Here is a 15,072-nt window from a genome sequence, read left to right on the forward strand (position 1 = left end):
CAGTTACTGCACTTCTATAACAGTTACTACACTTCTATAACAGTTACTACACTTCTATAACAGTTACTGCACTTCTATAACAGTTACTACACTTCCATAACTGGGGATTAGGATGATATTTTAGTTAATACCTATTGAAGTTTGAATGCTCTGCCGCTCTCTGATTGGCCGACAGTGTTAGTTTGAATGCTCTGCCGCTCTCTGATTGGCTGACGGTGTTAGTTTGAATGCTCTGCCGCTCTCTGATTGGCTGACGGTGTTAGTTTGAATGCTCTGCCGCTCTCTGATTGGCTGACGGTGTTAGTTTGAATGCTCTGCCGCTCTCTGATTGGCTGAAGGTGTGAGTTTGAATGCTCTGCCGCTCTCTGATTGGCTGACGGTGTGATTGGCAGGTGCTGAAGACGGAGGTGGAGCTCATGGCGAAGATGGCGAAGGCGATCGACAGCTTCACGCAGCATCAGACGCGGCTCGTGGTCGTCATCGACGGCTTAGACTCGTGCGAACAGGACAAAGTGCTGCACATGCTGGACACGGTGAGGACGACAGTCGCATGTGGTCTCAGTGGCACAGTGGTTAGAGCCCTCGCCTCATGAAGATCCAAGAGAAGCATATATTCTGTAACGAAGGCTCATCTGCATAAGGATATAGACATGTGACCTTCCTCTCCTCCCCCTCAGGTGCGCGTGCTCTTCTCCAAAGGCCCGTTCATCTCCATCTTCGCCTCTGACCCTCACATCATCATCAAGGCCATAAACCAGTCGCTCAGCTCCGTCCTGAGAGACTCCAACATCAACGGCCACGACTACATGAGGAACGCCGTGCACCTGCCCGTGTTCCTGCACAGCCGCGGCCTCTGCTCCGCCCGGCGACAGGCGAGTCAGCAGCCACAGCCGGCCAATGGGGACGCAGCGGAGCCCGGGAGCCGCCGGGGGACGCTCACGGAAGCAGGTAACAATCACATCAAAATGGTGGCGTTACTTCCTGGATAAAACGTCGTAAAGAGGGAGTTTGGGCTGTTATTCACTCTGACAGATTTATAAAACTAACACGTGTTTCTGATGTTTCCTCCTGACCGTGTTTCAGGTTGGCACGAGGAGCTGGACCGGAAACTTTCCCAGACCAGTTTAGCCGATCTGAAGTTCGGCAGCAAGACGACTCTGAACCGACGGGTGAGTCCTGAGCGACGCTGACGTAAGAGTTATTATCGAGAGTAAAACATAACGAACCGTCTCTCTGTAGGAAACGTCGCGGCGCCGACAGAGGCCTGTGACTCGACAGATGTCACTGGATTTGACCAAACTGATGTTGGCAGAAGACTGGTTCAACGACATCAGCCCCCAGACCATGAGACGCCTGCTGAACATCGTGTCCCTGACCGGGAGGCTGCTGCGAGCTAACCAGGTGACAGCAGGCTAAAACACATCAAAACAGGCTAAAAACACACGAAAACAGGCTAAAAACACATAACAACAGGCTAAAAACACATAAAAACAGGCTAAAAAGAACAGGCTAAAAACACATAAAAACAGGCTAAAAACACACATAAAAACAGGCTAAAAACACATAAAAACAGGCTAAAAACACATAAAAACAGGCTAAAAACATATAAAAACAGGCTAAAAACACAAAAACAGGCTAAAAACACACGAAAAAAGGCTAAAAACACATAAAAACAGGCTAAAAACACACGAAAACATACTAAAAACACATAAAAACAGGCTAAAAACACATAAAAACAGGCTAAAAACACACGAAAACATGCTAAAAACACATAAAAACATGCTAAAAACACATAAAAACAGGCTAAAAACACACGAAAACATGCTAAAAACACATAAAAACAGGCTAAAAACACATAAAAACACATAAAAAACAGGCTAAAAACACATAAAAACAGGCTAAAAACACATTAAAACAGGCTAAAAACACACATAAAAACATGCTAAAAACACGTAAAAACAGGCTAAAAACACATAAAAACAGGCTAAAAACACATAAAAACAGGCTAAAAACACATAAAAACAGGCTAAAACACATTAAAACAGGCTAAAAACACATTAAAACAGGCTAAAAACACATAAAAACAGGCTAAAAACACATAAAAACAGTCTAAAAACTCAAAAACAGGCTAAAAACACATAAAAACATGCTAAAAACACACGAAAAAAGGCTAAAAACACATAAAAACATGCTAAAAACACACGAAAACATGCTAAAAACACACGAAAACATGCTAAAAACACACGAAAAAAGGCTAAAAACACATAAAAACATGCTAAAAACACACGAAAACATGCTAAAAACACATAAAAACAAGCTAAAAACACACGAAAACATGCTAAAAACACACGAAAAAAGGCTAAAAACACACGAAAACATGCTAAAAACACACGAAAACATGCTAAAAACACATAAAAACAGGCTAAAAACACATAAAAACAGGCTAAAACACATTAAAACAGGCTAAAAACACATTAAAACAGGCTAAAAACACATAAAAACAGTCTAAAAACTCAAAAACAGGCTAAAAACACACGAAAACATGCTAAAAACACACGAAAAAGGCTAAAAACACATAAAAACAGGCTAAAAACACATAAAAACAGGCTAAAAACACACGAAAACATGCTAAAAACACATAAAAACAGGCTAAAAACACATAAAAACAGGCTAAAAACACGAAAACATGCTAAAAACACATAAAAACAGGCTAAAAACACATAAAAACAGGCTAAAAACACATTAAAACAGGCTAAAAACACACATAAAAACATGCTAAAAACACATAAAAACAGGCTAAAAACACACGAAAACAAGCTAAAAACACATAAAAACAGGCTAAAACACATAAAAACAGGCTAAAACATATAAAAACAGGCTAAAAACATATAAAAACAGGCTAAAAACATATAAAAACAGGCTAAAAACATATAAAAACAGGCTATAAACACACGAAAACAGGCTAAAAACACACATAAAAACAGGCTAAAACATATAAAAACAGGCTAAAAACACAAAAAAAGGCTAAAAACACACGAAAAAAGGCTAAAAACACATAAAAACAGACTAAAAGCACATAAAAACAGGCTAAACACACATAAAACAGGTTAAAAACACACGGAAACAGGCTTAAAACAGACCATGAGACGCCTGCTGAACATTGTGTCTCTGACCGGGAGGCTGCTGCGAGCTAACCAGGTGACAACAGGCTAAGAACACATAAAAACAGGCTAAAAACACATGAAAACAGGCTAAAAACATCTAAAAACAGGCTAAAAACACACGGAAACAGGCTTAAAACAGACCATGAGACGCCTGCTGAACATCGTGTCTCTGACCGGGAGGCTGCTGCGAGCTAACCAGGAGACAACAGGCTAAACACAGACTAAAAACTCAGTCCTTCCCTGCTGCTGTTTCAGATTGGTTTCCAGTGGGACCGTCTGGCCTCCTGGATCTCACTGACGGAGCAGTGGCCCTACAGAACGTCCTGGATCCTTCTGCAGCTGGAGGAAAGTGGAGACATCCACGACCAGGCGTCTCTGCGCTCCATCTATGACAGGTAACAGCAACAGCCCCGCCCACAGGTGGAGGAGGGGGCTTACAAACAGTAAAGGTGTTTCGGTCCAGACTTTAAGTTGGTTTTGACTGGTCCCATGTTTCCATGTTATGGCAAACCTCCTGATGGAGCTGCAGTCTTTCTTCCCCTGATGACCTTTGAACTTTGCCCTGATCCCTGATGTGTTTGTGACTTTAAAAACGCAGAGTGTCGAAGCTCGTGCCTCAGTCCAAAGACGTGGAGCCGCTGTTGGAGATCGACGGCGACGTGCGCAGCTTCGAGGTGTTTCTGTCGTCGCGACAACCGGCGCTGACGGCGAGGGACGTGCGCACCTTCCTGCCCTGCACCATCAACCTGGACCCCAAACTCCGCGAGGTCATCTCAGGTCAGGAGCCAACGGAATAACGGGTTTCAAGCTGTTTCTGGAACATCTGGACTCTTTGTGGTTCTTTTGTTTTTTAGTCATTTCACTTTATTAAAGATGAAAAACCACATGTTTATTACAATATATTTGATTGTAAAACCCTAAATCCTGTTGAAAGTGGTTTAAGCCCCACTTTAATGGAGCTCCTTTTCTCCAGTTCGGCTTTACCCAAATCTTAAAGCTTCATTTGAAAGGTAAGGGTAAGGGTTAGGTGTGTCTCCATGCGTCGTCACTTCAGTTGTGTTTTCATTCACGTCTCGTTTTCGATGCTATTTTGACGCTCTTTTCAAGAAGCTTTTAAGGGCGGGTTAAGAGGTTTTAAAATAATTAAATAATATGTAGGAGTTGACCTTCTGTGATTCGTTTTGCAGATGTGCGTGCGGCGCGGGAACAGCTGGTGGCGACGGCTCCGCCCTTCGACCCCAGACCCACCTCCATCTACAGCCAGGTGTCGCTGTCGCCATCGGCCTCGCTCTGCGGGATCCAGCACCCGTACTACAACCGGGTAAGCCCCTCCCACCCGTACTACAACCGGGTAAGCCCCTCCCACCCGTACTACAACCGGGTATGCCCCTCCCACCCGTACTACAACCGGGTAAGCCCCTCCCACCCGTACTACAACCGGGTAAGCCCCTCCCACCCGTACTACAACCGGGTAAGCCCCTCCCACACGTACTACAACCGGGTAAGCCCCTCCCACCCGTACTACAACCGGGTAAGCCCCTCCCACACGTACTACAACCGGGTAAGCCCCTCCCACCCGTACTACAACCGGGTAAGCCCCTCCCACCCGTACTACAACCGGGTAAGCCCCTCCCACCCGTACTACAACCGGGTAAGCCCCTCCCACCCGTACTACAACCGGGTAAGCCCCTCCCACACGTACTACAACCGGGTAAGCCCCTCCCACCCGTACTACAACCGGGTAAGCCCCTCCCACACGTACTACAACCGGGTAAGCCCCCCCACACGTACTACAACCGGGTAAGCCCCTCCCACCCGTACTACAACCGGGTAAGCCCCTCCCACCCGTACTACAACCGGGTAAGCCCCTCCCACCCGTACTACAACCGGGTAAGCCCCTCCCACACGTATTACAACCGGGTAAGCCCCTCCCACCTGTACTACAACCGGGTAAGCCCCTCCCACCCGTACTACAACCGGGTAAGCCCCTCCCACCCGTACTACAACCGGGTAAGCCCCTCCCACACGTACTACAACCGGGTAAGCCCCTCCCACACGTACTACAACCGGGTAAGCCCCTCCCACACGTACTACAACCGGGTAAGCCCCTCCCACCTGTACTACAACCGGGTAAGCCCCTCCCACACGTACTACAACCGGGTAAGCCCCTCCCACCTGTACTACAACCGGGTAAGCCCCTAACCCTCGCCAGGTACGGGGCTGCGTGATTGGACGGTAAGGCTGTGACATCATCGTGACGTTATTATTTCAGTTCATTTCACTGACGCTGCTGTTCGGGTTTGAGGTTTGTTTTCTCGGCAGCAGCGTCGTCTCCCTCTTTGTTTCTGTTCATTTGGAGTCGTGTTATTTTTGTCATTTCATTTCCATCTTTGGTTTTGGTTTTGTGGTTCAGCCGTATTTCCCGCCTCATCACCTGTACGCTCTGCCACGCCCCTTCCTGGCCACGCCCTTCACCTGCCCGTACCCGCCCGCTCCTGCAAAGTCCGGCTACAGACCGAGCCGCGACCACGTGAGTACGACCACGAGCCTTTAGTAACTCACTGACTGCACCGCCGTAACTACGGTTCTGTGAAACTAAACATTTAACCTGCTCAAGCTCCGCCCCTTTAGTAACTCACTGACTTCTCACTGACAAACAGCTGTAACTACGGTTCTGTGAAACTAAACATTTAACCTGCTCAAGCTCCGCCCCTTTAGTAACTCACTGACTTCTCACTGACAAACAGCTGTAACTACGGTTCTGTGAAACTAAAACATTTAACCTGCTCAAGCTCCGCCCCTTTAGTAACTCACTGACAAACGGCTGTAACTACGGTTCTGTGAAACTAAACATTTAACCTGCTCATGCTCCGCCCCTTTAGTAACTCACTGACTGCACACTGACAAACAGCTGTAACTACGGTTCTGTGAAACTAAAGCATTTAACCTGTTCAAGCTCCGCCCCTTTAGTAACTCACTGACTGCACACTGACAAACAGCTGTAACTACGGTTCTGTGAAACTGAAACATTTAACCTGCTCATGCTCCGCCCCTTTAGTAACTCACTGACTGCACCGCCGTAACTACGGTTCTGTGAAACTGAAACATTTAACCTGTTCAAGCTCCGCCCCTTTAGTAACTCACTGACTGCACCGCCGTAACTACGGTTCTGTGAAACTGAAACATTTAACCTGTTCAAGCTCCGCCCCTTTAGTAACTCACTGACTTCACACTGACAAACGGCCGTAACTACGGTTCTGTGAAACTGAAACATTTAACCTGCTCATGCTCCGCCCCTTTAGTAACTCACTGACAAACGGCCGTAACTACGGTTCTGTGAAACTAAAGCATTTAACCTGTTCAAGCTCCGCCCCTTTAGTAACTCACTGACTGCACCGCCGTAACTACGGTTCTGTGAAACTGAAACATTTAACCTGCTCATGCTCCGCCCCTTTAGTAACTCACTGACTTCTCACTGACAAACAGCCGTAACTACGGTTCTGTGAAGCTCCGCCCGACCAAAGAAAGGCTTCACCTGGACGTATCTGCTCCGACCCAGGGCTGAGGTCGGGCAGGTCAAGGTTCAGCAACACTAAAAACGTGTATAAATAATAATTATTTTACATATTTGTAAATATGGCCCAGCTCTCGCCCCTGAGAGCCAGGACCAGCACATCACCCGAGACCTAACTCTGGATCTTTGGAAGGAAGAGCTTTCTTTGGTCAGATGGTGCACACGTTCACATGACCTGGACATTAATACATCTCTCTGGGACCACATCTGGGACCACATCTGGGACCACATCTGTATTTCTGGTTTCCACACTCCTCTGAGATGCAGGGTTCTGTTTGGATCTGTCTCTGATGTGTCTCTGATGTTCCTCTGATGTTCCTCTGATGTTCCTCTGATGTTCCTCTGATGTTCCTCTGATCTGTCTCTGATGTTCCTCTGATGTTCCTCTGATGTTCCTCTGATGTTCCTCTGATTGTCTCCTGATCGTCCCGCTGTGTCCTCATTCATCTCCATCTGTCTGTGCAGGTGTCGTCTCTCAAACGCAAACAGGTACAGCCTCTCCCCACAGCGCCCCCTGGGTTCAGCCCCTGTTTAGGAGGACACTGCACCATCGTAGGGAAAGAGAAACCATGAGCTGAGAGAATTTCAACCCAAACCTTTGGAACAGAATGATGAAGAATCTGGGTCTGCTGCCCGATTAATGATGAAGAAAGAGTCAGAGAGGAAGATTCAAACTAAGGACAGATCCATGAAGCCTATTTGTCTCTCGCAAATCTGTTTGTTGTTGCTGATGAAGCTGAAATGTAATCACTGAGTATCGTGATGTTTATCAGCAGGTTTAAACATTTAATTCAATCAAATGAAAAATCAAACGCTGACTGTCTTGAATGAGGCTCTCGCTAACCCTTATGCCGAGTAAATTCCCAGGAACTGTATAAACAATAAGTGCATGATAAATAAAGCAGCACTACGTTGTTGACCTTAGTAAATCCTTCCGTCGTCCCTCTGGGGGTGATACAAGTGTGATGGGATGGTTGGGGGGTCTTCATCGCCCCCTGGTGTCTCTGGCCAGAAAACCATAATTGCAGCTTGGCTTGGCAGGAAGAAGCTAACAGGCTAGCGCGCAAAGCTAGCTGCAGCTAGCGCCACTTCAACAGTATTTACAGCCAAGGCTGAGTGAAACAAACGATCTCCATTGTGTAACTGGATGAACAACATCCTCTGTCTTTTCTGTCAGCGTCGGGTTTACTCTCACATGTGCGACACCTGCAGTACCGCTCATGGCCTCCAGGGGCACCACTTACTGAGATCGTCTGTAACCAGCGAAGGAAGAGACGACTGAATATTAACTCACGTCAGTGTCACAAAGGAGGATCTGATTCGAGGGTAGGCAATGTCAGGCCCGGGGGCCAAACCCGGCCCTCCGGCAGAACCTTTGGACCTCATCTTGATGAGAAACATGTTTGTGTTAATCAGGGGTTCTTTAAAGGAACAGACCAGTGTTCTCCAGACTGAGATCTGTTCTGAGCTTAGACGAGTTGATCCGTACCTGCTCTAGGAATGCACTGCGAGAGGCCAAACGCTAACAACATCTTTGGTTGTTTTGCATGACTGCAGGTACACATGAACTCGTCTAAACTCGGGTAAGAACTGACACTGGCCGGTTCCTTTAACAGTGACACGAGTTTAACCTCTGACTCTCGCCTCAACCGAGCACATTTTCTCCAGTTCGGCTTTACCCAAATCTAAAAGCTTCTAGACTGGAGCTTACCGCCTACAGGAGTAATGCCTCATTTGAAAGCTCAGACTGTCAAACCTGATCTGTGGTTTTACCTCGCGTTGTCTTCGCTGTTTTGTGGATTTTTGTCACTTTTTCATCATTTTCTTGCTGCAAGTTTGTTGCTTTTTCAGAACTTCTTTGTCGGCCATTTTGTTTTAGTTTTTGTCTCTTTAGATTAGTTTAAGGTCGAAATGGAGAAAAAGTGTTTGGATCAAGATAATTATTGTGAAAATGTGAGAAATAAAAATCCAAACAGACCAAATGATCTGGCGCTGGATGGTGCAGTGTCCCGCGGCTTTAGTCTCCTCCCCTTTTGCGTTGCTCCTCCCACCTCCTGTAGACTCCGTTTCCCAGCATGCCCCTCACCGTAGTCCTCCTGTTTGGCACCGTTTTCCCCTCGGTTTAAATGTTTCAAACGTCTTGAAATGCTGTGCTGTGATTGGTCCAGGGCCCCGGCTCCGTTATGGCCCCACCCCTCCTGCTCGGCGCCATGACGACGGAGGCGGTGTGCGAGCGCGTGCAGACGATGGCGGGACTCGACCCGGCCATGATGCCGCAGTACAGCGCCACCATCAGGAAGGTGAGGAGAACTACACCCTAACCCCATATAAAAGAGTACAGCGCCTCCATCAGGAAGGTGAGCAGAACTACACCCTAACCCCATATAAAAGAGTACAGCGCCTCCATCAGGAAGGTGAGGAGAACTACACCCTAACCCCATATAAAAGAGTACAGCGCCACCATCAGGAAGGTGAGGAGAACTACAGCCTAACCCCATATAACAGAGTACAGCACCTCCATCAGGAAGGTGAGGAGAACTACACCCTAACCCCATATAAATATACCCCATATAAAAGAGTACAGCGCCTCCATCAGGAAGGTGAGGAGAACTACAGCCTAACCCCATATAAATATACCCCATATAACAGAGTACAGCGCCACCATCAGGAAGGTGAGGAGAACTACACCCTAACCCCATATAAAAGAGTACAGCGCCACCATCAGGAAGGTGAGGAGAACTACACCCTAACCCCATATAAAAGAGTACAGCGCCACCATCAGGAAGGTGAGGAGAACTACACCCTAACCCCATATAAAAGAGTACAGCGCCTCCATCAGGAAGGTGAGCAGAACTACACCCTAACCCCATATAAAAGAGTACAGCGCCTCCATCAGGAAGGTGAGGAGAACTACACCCTAACCCCATATAAAAGAGTACAGCGCCACCATCAGGAAGGTGAGGAGAACTACACCCTAACCCCATATAAAAGAGTACAGCGCCTCCATCAGGAAGGTGAGGAGAACTACACCCTAACCCCATATAAAAGAGTACAGCGCCACCATCAGGAAGGTGAGGAGAACTACACCCTAACCCCATATAAAACAATACAGCGCCTCCATCAGGAAGGTGAGGAGAACTACACCCTAACCCCATATAAAACAATACAGCGCCACCATCAGGAAGGTGAGCAGAACTACAGCCTAACCCATATAAAAGAGTACAGCGCCTCCATCAGGAAGGTGAGGAGAACTACAGCCTAACCCCATATAAAAGAGTACAGCGCCTCCATCAGGAAGGTGAGGAGAACTACAGCCTAACCCCATATAAAAGAATACAGCGCCTCCATCAGGAAGGTGAGGAGAACTACAGCCTAACCCCATATAAAAGAGTACAGCGCCACCATCAGGAAGGTGAGGAGAACTACAGCCTAACCCCATATAAAAGAGTACAGCGCCACCATCAGGAAGGTGAGGAGAACTACAGCCTAACCCCATATAAAAGAGTACAGCGCCTCCATCAGGAAGGTGAGGAGAGCTACACCCTAACCCCATATAAAAGAGTACAGCGCCACCATCAGGAAGGTGAGGAGAACTACAGCCTAACCCCATATAAAAGAGTACAGCGCCTCCATCAGGAAGGTGAGCAGAACTACAGCCTAACCCCATATAAAAGAGTACAGCGCCTCCATCAGGAAGGTGAGGAGAACTACAGCCTAACCCCATATAAAAGAGTACAGCGCCTCCATCAGGAAGGTGAGCAGAACTACAGCCTAACCCCATATAAAAGAGTACAGCGCCTCCATCAGGAAGGTGAGGAGAACTACAGCCTAACCCCATATAAAACAATACAGCGCCTCCATCAGGAAGGTGAGGAGAACTACAGCCTAACCCCATATAAAAGAGTACAGCGCCACCATCAGGAAGGTGAGGAGAACTACACCCTAACCCCATATAAAAGAGTACAGCGCCTCCATCAGGAAGGTGAGGAGAACTACACCCTAACCCCATATAAATATACCCCATATAAAAGAGTACAGCGCCTCCATCAGGAAGGTGAGGAGAACTACACCCTAACCCCATATAAATATACCCCATATAAAAGAGTACAGCGCCTCCATCAGGAAGGTGAGGAGAACTACACCCTAACCCCATATAAATATACCCCATATAAAAGAGTACAGCGCCTCCATCAGGAAGGTGAGCAGAACTACAGCCTAACCCCATATAAAAGAGTACAGCACCTCCATCAGGAAGGTGAGGAGAACTACACCCTAACCCCATATAAAAGAGTACAGCGCCTCCATCAGGAAGGTGAGGAGAACTACACCCTAACCCCATATAAAAGAGTACAGCGCCTCCATCAGGAAGGTGAGGAGAACTACACCCTAACCCCATATAAATATACCCCATATAAAAGAGTACAGCACCACCATCAGGAAGGTGAGGAGAACTACAGCCTAACCCCATATAAAAGAGTACAGCGCCTCCATCAGGAAGGTGAGGAGAACTACACCCTAACCCCATATAACAGAGTACAGCGCCTCCATCAGGAAGGTGAGGAGAACTACAGCCTAACCCCATATAAAAGAGTACAGCGCCTCCATCAGGAAGGTGAGGAGAACTACAGCCTAACCCCATATAAAAGAGTACAGCGCCACCATCAGGAAGGTGAGGAGAACTACAGCCTAACCCCATATAAAAGAGTACAGCGCCTCCATCAGGAAGGTGAGGAGAACTACAGCCTAACCCCATATAAATATACCCCATATAAAAGAGTACAGCGCCACCATCAGGAAGGTGAGGAGAACTACACCCTAACCCCATATAAAAGAGTACAGCGCCACCATCAGGAAGGTGAGGAGAACTACAGCCTAACCCCATATAAAAGAGTACAGCGCCTCCATCAGGAAGGTGAGGAGAACTACAGCCTAACCCATATAAAAGAGTACAGCGCCACCATCAGGAAGGTGAGCAGAACTACAGCCTAACCCATATAAAAGAGTACAGCGCCACCATCAGGAAGGTGAGGAGAACTACAGCCTCACCCCATATAAAAGAGTACAGCGCCTCCATCAGGAAGGTGAGCAGAACTACAGCCTAACCCCATATAAAAGAGTACAGCGCCTCCATCAGGAAGGTGAGGAGAGCTACACCCTAACCCCATATAAAAGAGTACAGCGCCACCATCAGGAAGGTGAGGAGAACTACAGCCTAACCCATATAAAAGAGTACAGCGCCACCATCAGGAAGGTGAGGAGAACTACAGCCTAACCCCATATAAAAGAGTACAGCGCCTCCATCAGGAAGGTGAGGAGAACTACAGCCTAACCCCATATAAAAGAGTACAGCGCCTCCATCAGGAAGGTGAGGAGAACTACAGCCTAACCCCATATAAAAGAGTACAGCGCCACCATCAGGAAGGTGAGGAGAACTACAGCCTAACCCCATATAAAAGAGTACAGCGCCACCATCAGGAAGGTGAGCAGAACTACAGCCTAACCCCATATAAAAGAGTACAGCGCCTCCATCAGGAAGGTGAGGAGAGCTACACCCTAACCCCATATAAAAGAGTACAGCGCCACCATCAGGAAGGTGAGCAGAACTACAGCCTAACCCCATATAAAAGAGTACAGCGCCTCCATCAGGAAGGTGAGGAGAGCTACACCCTAACCCCATATAAAAGAGTACAGCGCCTCCATCAGGAAGGTGAGCAGAACTACACCCTAACCCCATATAAAAGAGTACAGCGCCTCCATGAGGAAGGTGAGGAGAACTACAGCCTAACCCCATATAAAAGAGTACAGCGCCACCATCAGGAAGGTGAGCAGAACTACAGCCTAACCCCATATAAAAGAGTACAGCGCCTCCATCAGGAAGGTGAGGAGAACTACACCCTAACCCCATATAAAAGAGTACAGCGCCACCATCAGGAAGGTGAGGAGAACTACAGCCTAACCCCATATAAAAGAGTACAGCGCCTCCATCAGGAAGGTGAGGAGAACTACAGCCTAACCCCATATAAAACAATACAGCGCCTCCATCAGGAAGGTGAGGAGAACTACAGCCTAACCCCATATAAAACAATACAGCGCCTCCATCAGGAAGGTGAGGAGAACTACAGCCTAACCCCATATAAAAGAGTACAGCGCCTCCATCAGGAAGGTGAGGAGAACTACAGCCTAACCCCATATAAAAGAGTACAGCGCCACCATCAGGAAGGTGAGGAGAACTACGCCCTAACCCCATATAAAAGAGTACAGCGCCTCCATCAGGAAGGTGAGGAGAACTACAGCCTAACCCCATATAAAAGAGTACAGCGCCTCCATCAGGAAGGTGAGGAGAACTACACCCTAACCCCATATAAATATACCCCATATAAAAGAGTACAGCGCCTCCATCAGGAAGGTGAGGAGAACTACACCCTAACCCCATATAAAAGAGTACAGCGCCTCCATCAGGAAGGTGAGGAGAACTACACCCTAACCCCATATAAAACTACAGCGCCACCATCAGGAAGGTGAGGAGAACTACAGCCTAACCCCATATAAAAGAGTACAGCGCCACCATCAGGAAGGTGAGGAGAACTACACCCTAACCCCATATAAAAGAGTACAGCGCCACCATCAGGAAGGTGAGGAGAACTACACCCTAACCCCATATAAAAGAGTACAGCGCCTCCATCAGGAAGGTGAGGAGAACTACAGCCTAACCCCATATAAAAGAGTACAGCGCCTCCATCAGGAAGGTGAGGAGAACTACACCCTAACCCCATATAAAACTACAGCGCCACCATCAGGAAGGTGAGGAGAACTACAGCCTAACCCCATATAAAAGAGTACAGCGCCACCATCAGGAAGGTGAGGAGAACTACACCCTAACCCCATATAAAAGAGTACAGCGCCTCCATCAGGAAGGTGAGGAGAACTACAGCCTAACCCCATATAAAAGAGTACAGCGCCACCATCAGGAAGGTGAGGAGAACTACAGCCTAACCCCATATAAAAGAGTACAGCGCCACCATCAGGAAGGTGAGCAGAACTACAGCCTAACCCCATACAAAAGAGTACAGCGCCACCATCAGGAAGGTGAGGAGAACTACACCCTAACCCATATATAAGAGTACAGCGCCACCATCAGGAAGGTGAGGAGAACTACACCCTAACCCATATATAAGAGTACAGCGCCACCATCAGGAAGGTGAGGAGAACTACACCCTAACCCATATATAAGAGTACAGCGCCTCCATCAGGAAGGTGAGCAGAACTACAGCCTAACCCCATATAAAAGAGTACAGCGCCACCATCAGGAAGGTGAGGAGAACTACACCCTAACCCATATATAAGAGTACAGCGCCACCATCAGGAAGGTGAGGAGAACTACACCCTAACCCATATATAAGAGTACAGCGCCACCATCAGGAAGGTGAGGAGAACTACACCCTAACCCATATATAAGAGTACAGCGCCACCATCAGGAAGGTGAGGAGAACTACACCCTAACCCATATAAAAGAGTACAGCGCCACCATCAGGAAGGTGAGGAGAACTACAGCCTAACCCCATATAAAACAATACAGCGCCACCATCAGGAAGGTGAGGAGAACTACACCCTAACCCATATATAAGAGTACAGCGCCACCATCAGGAAGGTGAGGAGAACTACAGCCTAACCCCATATAAAAGAGTACAGCGCCACCATCAGGAAGGTGAGGAGAACTACAGCCTAACCCCATATAAAAGAGTACAGCGCCACCATCAGGAAGGTGAGGAGAACTACACCCTAACCCCATATAAAAGAGTACAGCGCCACCATCAGGAAGGTGAGGAGAACTACAGCCTAACCCCATATAAAAGAGTACAGCGCCACCATCAGGAAGGTGAGGAGAACTACACCCTAACCCCATATAAAAGAGTACAGCGCCACCATCAGGAAGGTGAGGAGAACTACAGCCTAACCCCATATAAAAGAGTACAGCGCCACCATCAGGAAGGTGAGGAGAACTACACCCTAACCCCATATAAATATACCCCATATAAAAGAGTACAGCGCCTCCATCAGGAAGGTGAGGAGAACTACACCCTAACCCATATATAAGAGTACAGCGCCACCATCAGGAAGGTGAGGAGAACTACAGCCTAACCCCATATAAAACAATACAGCGCCTCCATCAGGAAGGTGAGGAGAACTACAGCCTAACCCCATATAAAAGAGTACAGCGCCTCCATCAGGAAGGTGAGGAGAACTACAGCCTAACCCCATATAAATATACCCCATATAAAAGAGTACAGCGCCTCCATCAGGAAGGTGAGGGGAACTACAGCCTAACCCCATATA

The 15,072-nt window shown here is 47.5% G+C and overlaps 1 protein-coding gene across 5 annotated transcripts in view; it reads left to right on the forward strand.

Annotated features, from left to right (window-relative positions):
* The window catches only part of LOC306974635 (kinase D-interacting substrate of 220 kDa B-like), a 51,113-nt gene that overhangs the window by 27,631 nt on the left and 8,410 nt on the right, over nucleotides 1-15,072 (forward strand). For 3 of the 5 annotated variants that reach the window (XM_079571987.1, XM_079571988.1, XM_079571991.1), the window contains 10 exons: nucleotides 393-533; nucleotides 678-948; nucleotides 1,084-1,169; nucleotides 1,240-1,401; nucleotides 3,420-3,559; nucleotides 3,763-3,941; nucleotides 4,352-4,485; nucleotides 5,578-5,694; nucleotides 7,204-7,227; nucleotides 8,907-9,038. In XM_079571987.1, coding sequence (XP_079428113.1) covers nucleotides 393-533; nucleotides 678-948; nucleotides 1,084-1,169; nucleotides 1,240-1,401; nucleotides 3,420-3,559; nucleotides 3,763-3,941; nucleotides 4,352-4,485; nucleotides 5,578-5,694; nucleotides 7,204-7,227; nucleotides 8,907-9,038 — 1,386 coding nt within the window. The remainder of the gene's footprint in view (nucleotides 1-392; nucleotides 534-677; nucleotides 949-1,083; nucleotides 1,170-1,239; nucleotides 1,402-3,419; nucleotides 3,560-3,762; nucleotides 3,942-4,351; nucleotides 4,486-5,577; nucleotides 5,695-7,203; nucleotides 7,228-8,906; nucleotides 9,039-15,072) is intronic. The other 2 variants (XM_079571989.1, XM_079571990.1) reach the window with 2 other exon arrangements.

The sequence above is a fragment of the Gobius niger genome (genome assembly GCF_951799975.1).
Source record: "Gobius niger genome assembly, chromosome: 15".
In the NCBI taxonomy this organism is placed as follows: domain Eukaryota; kingdom Metazoa; phylum Chordata; class Actinopteri; order Gobiiformes; family Gobiidae; genus Gobius; species Gobius niger.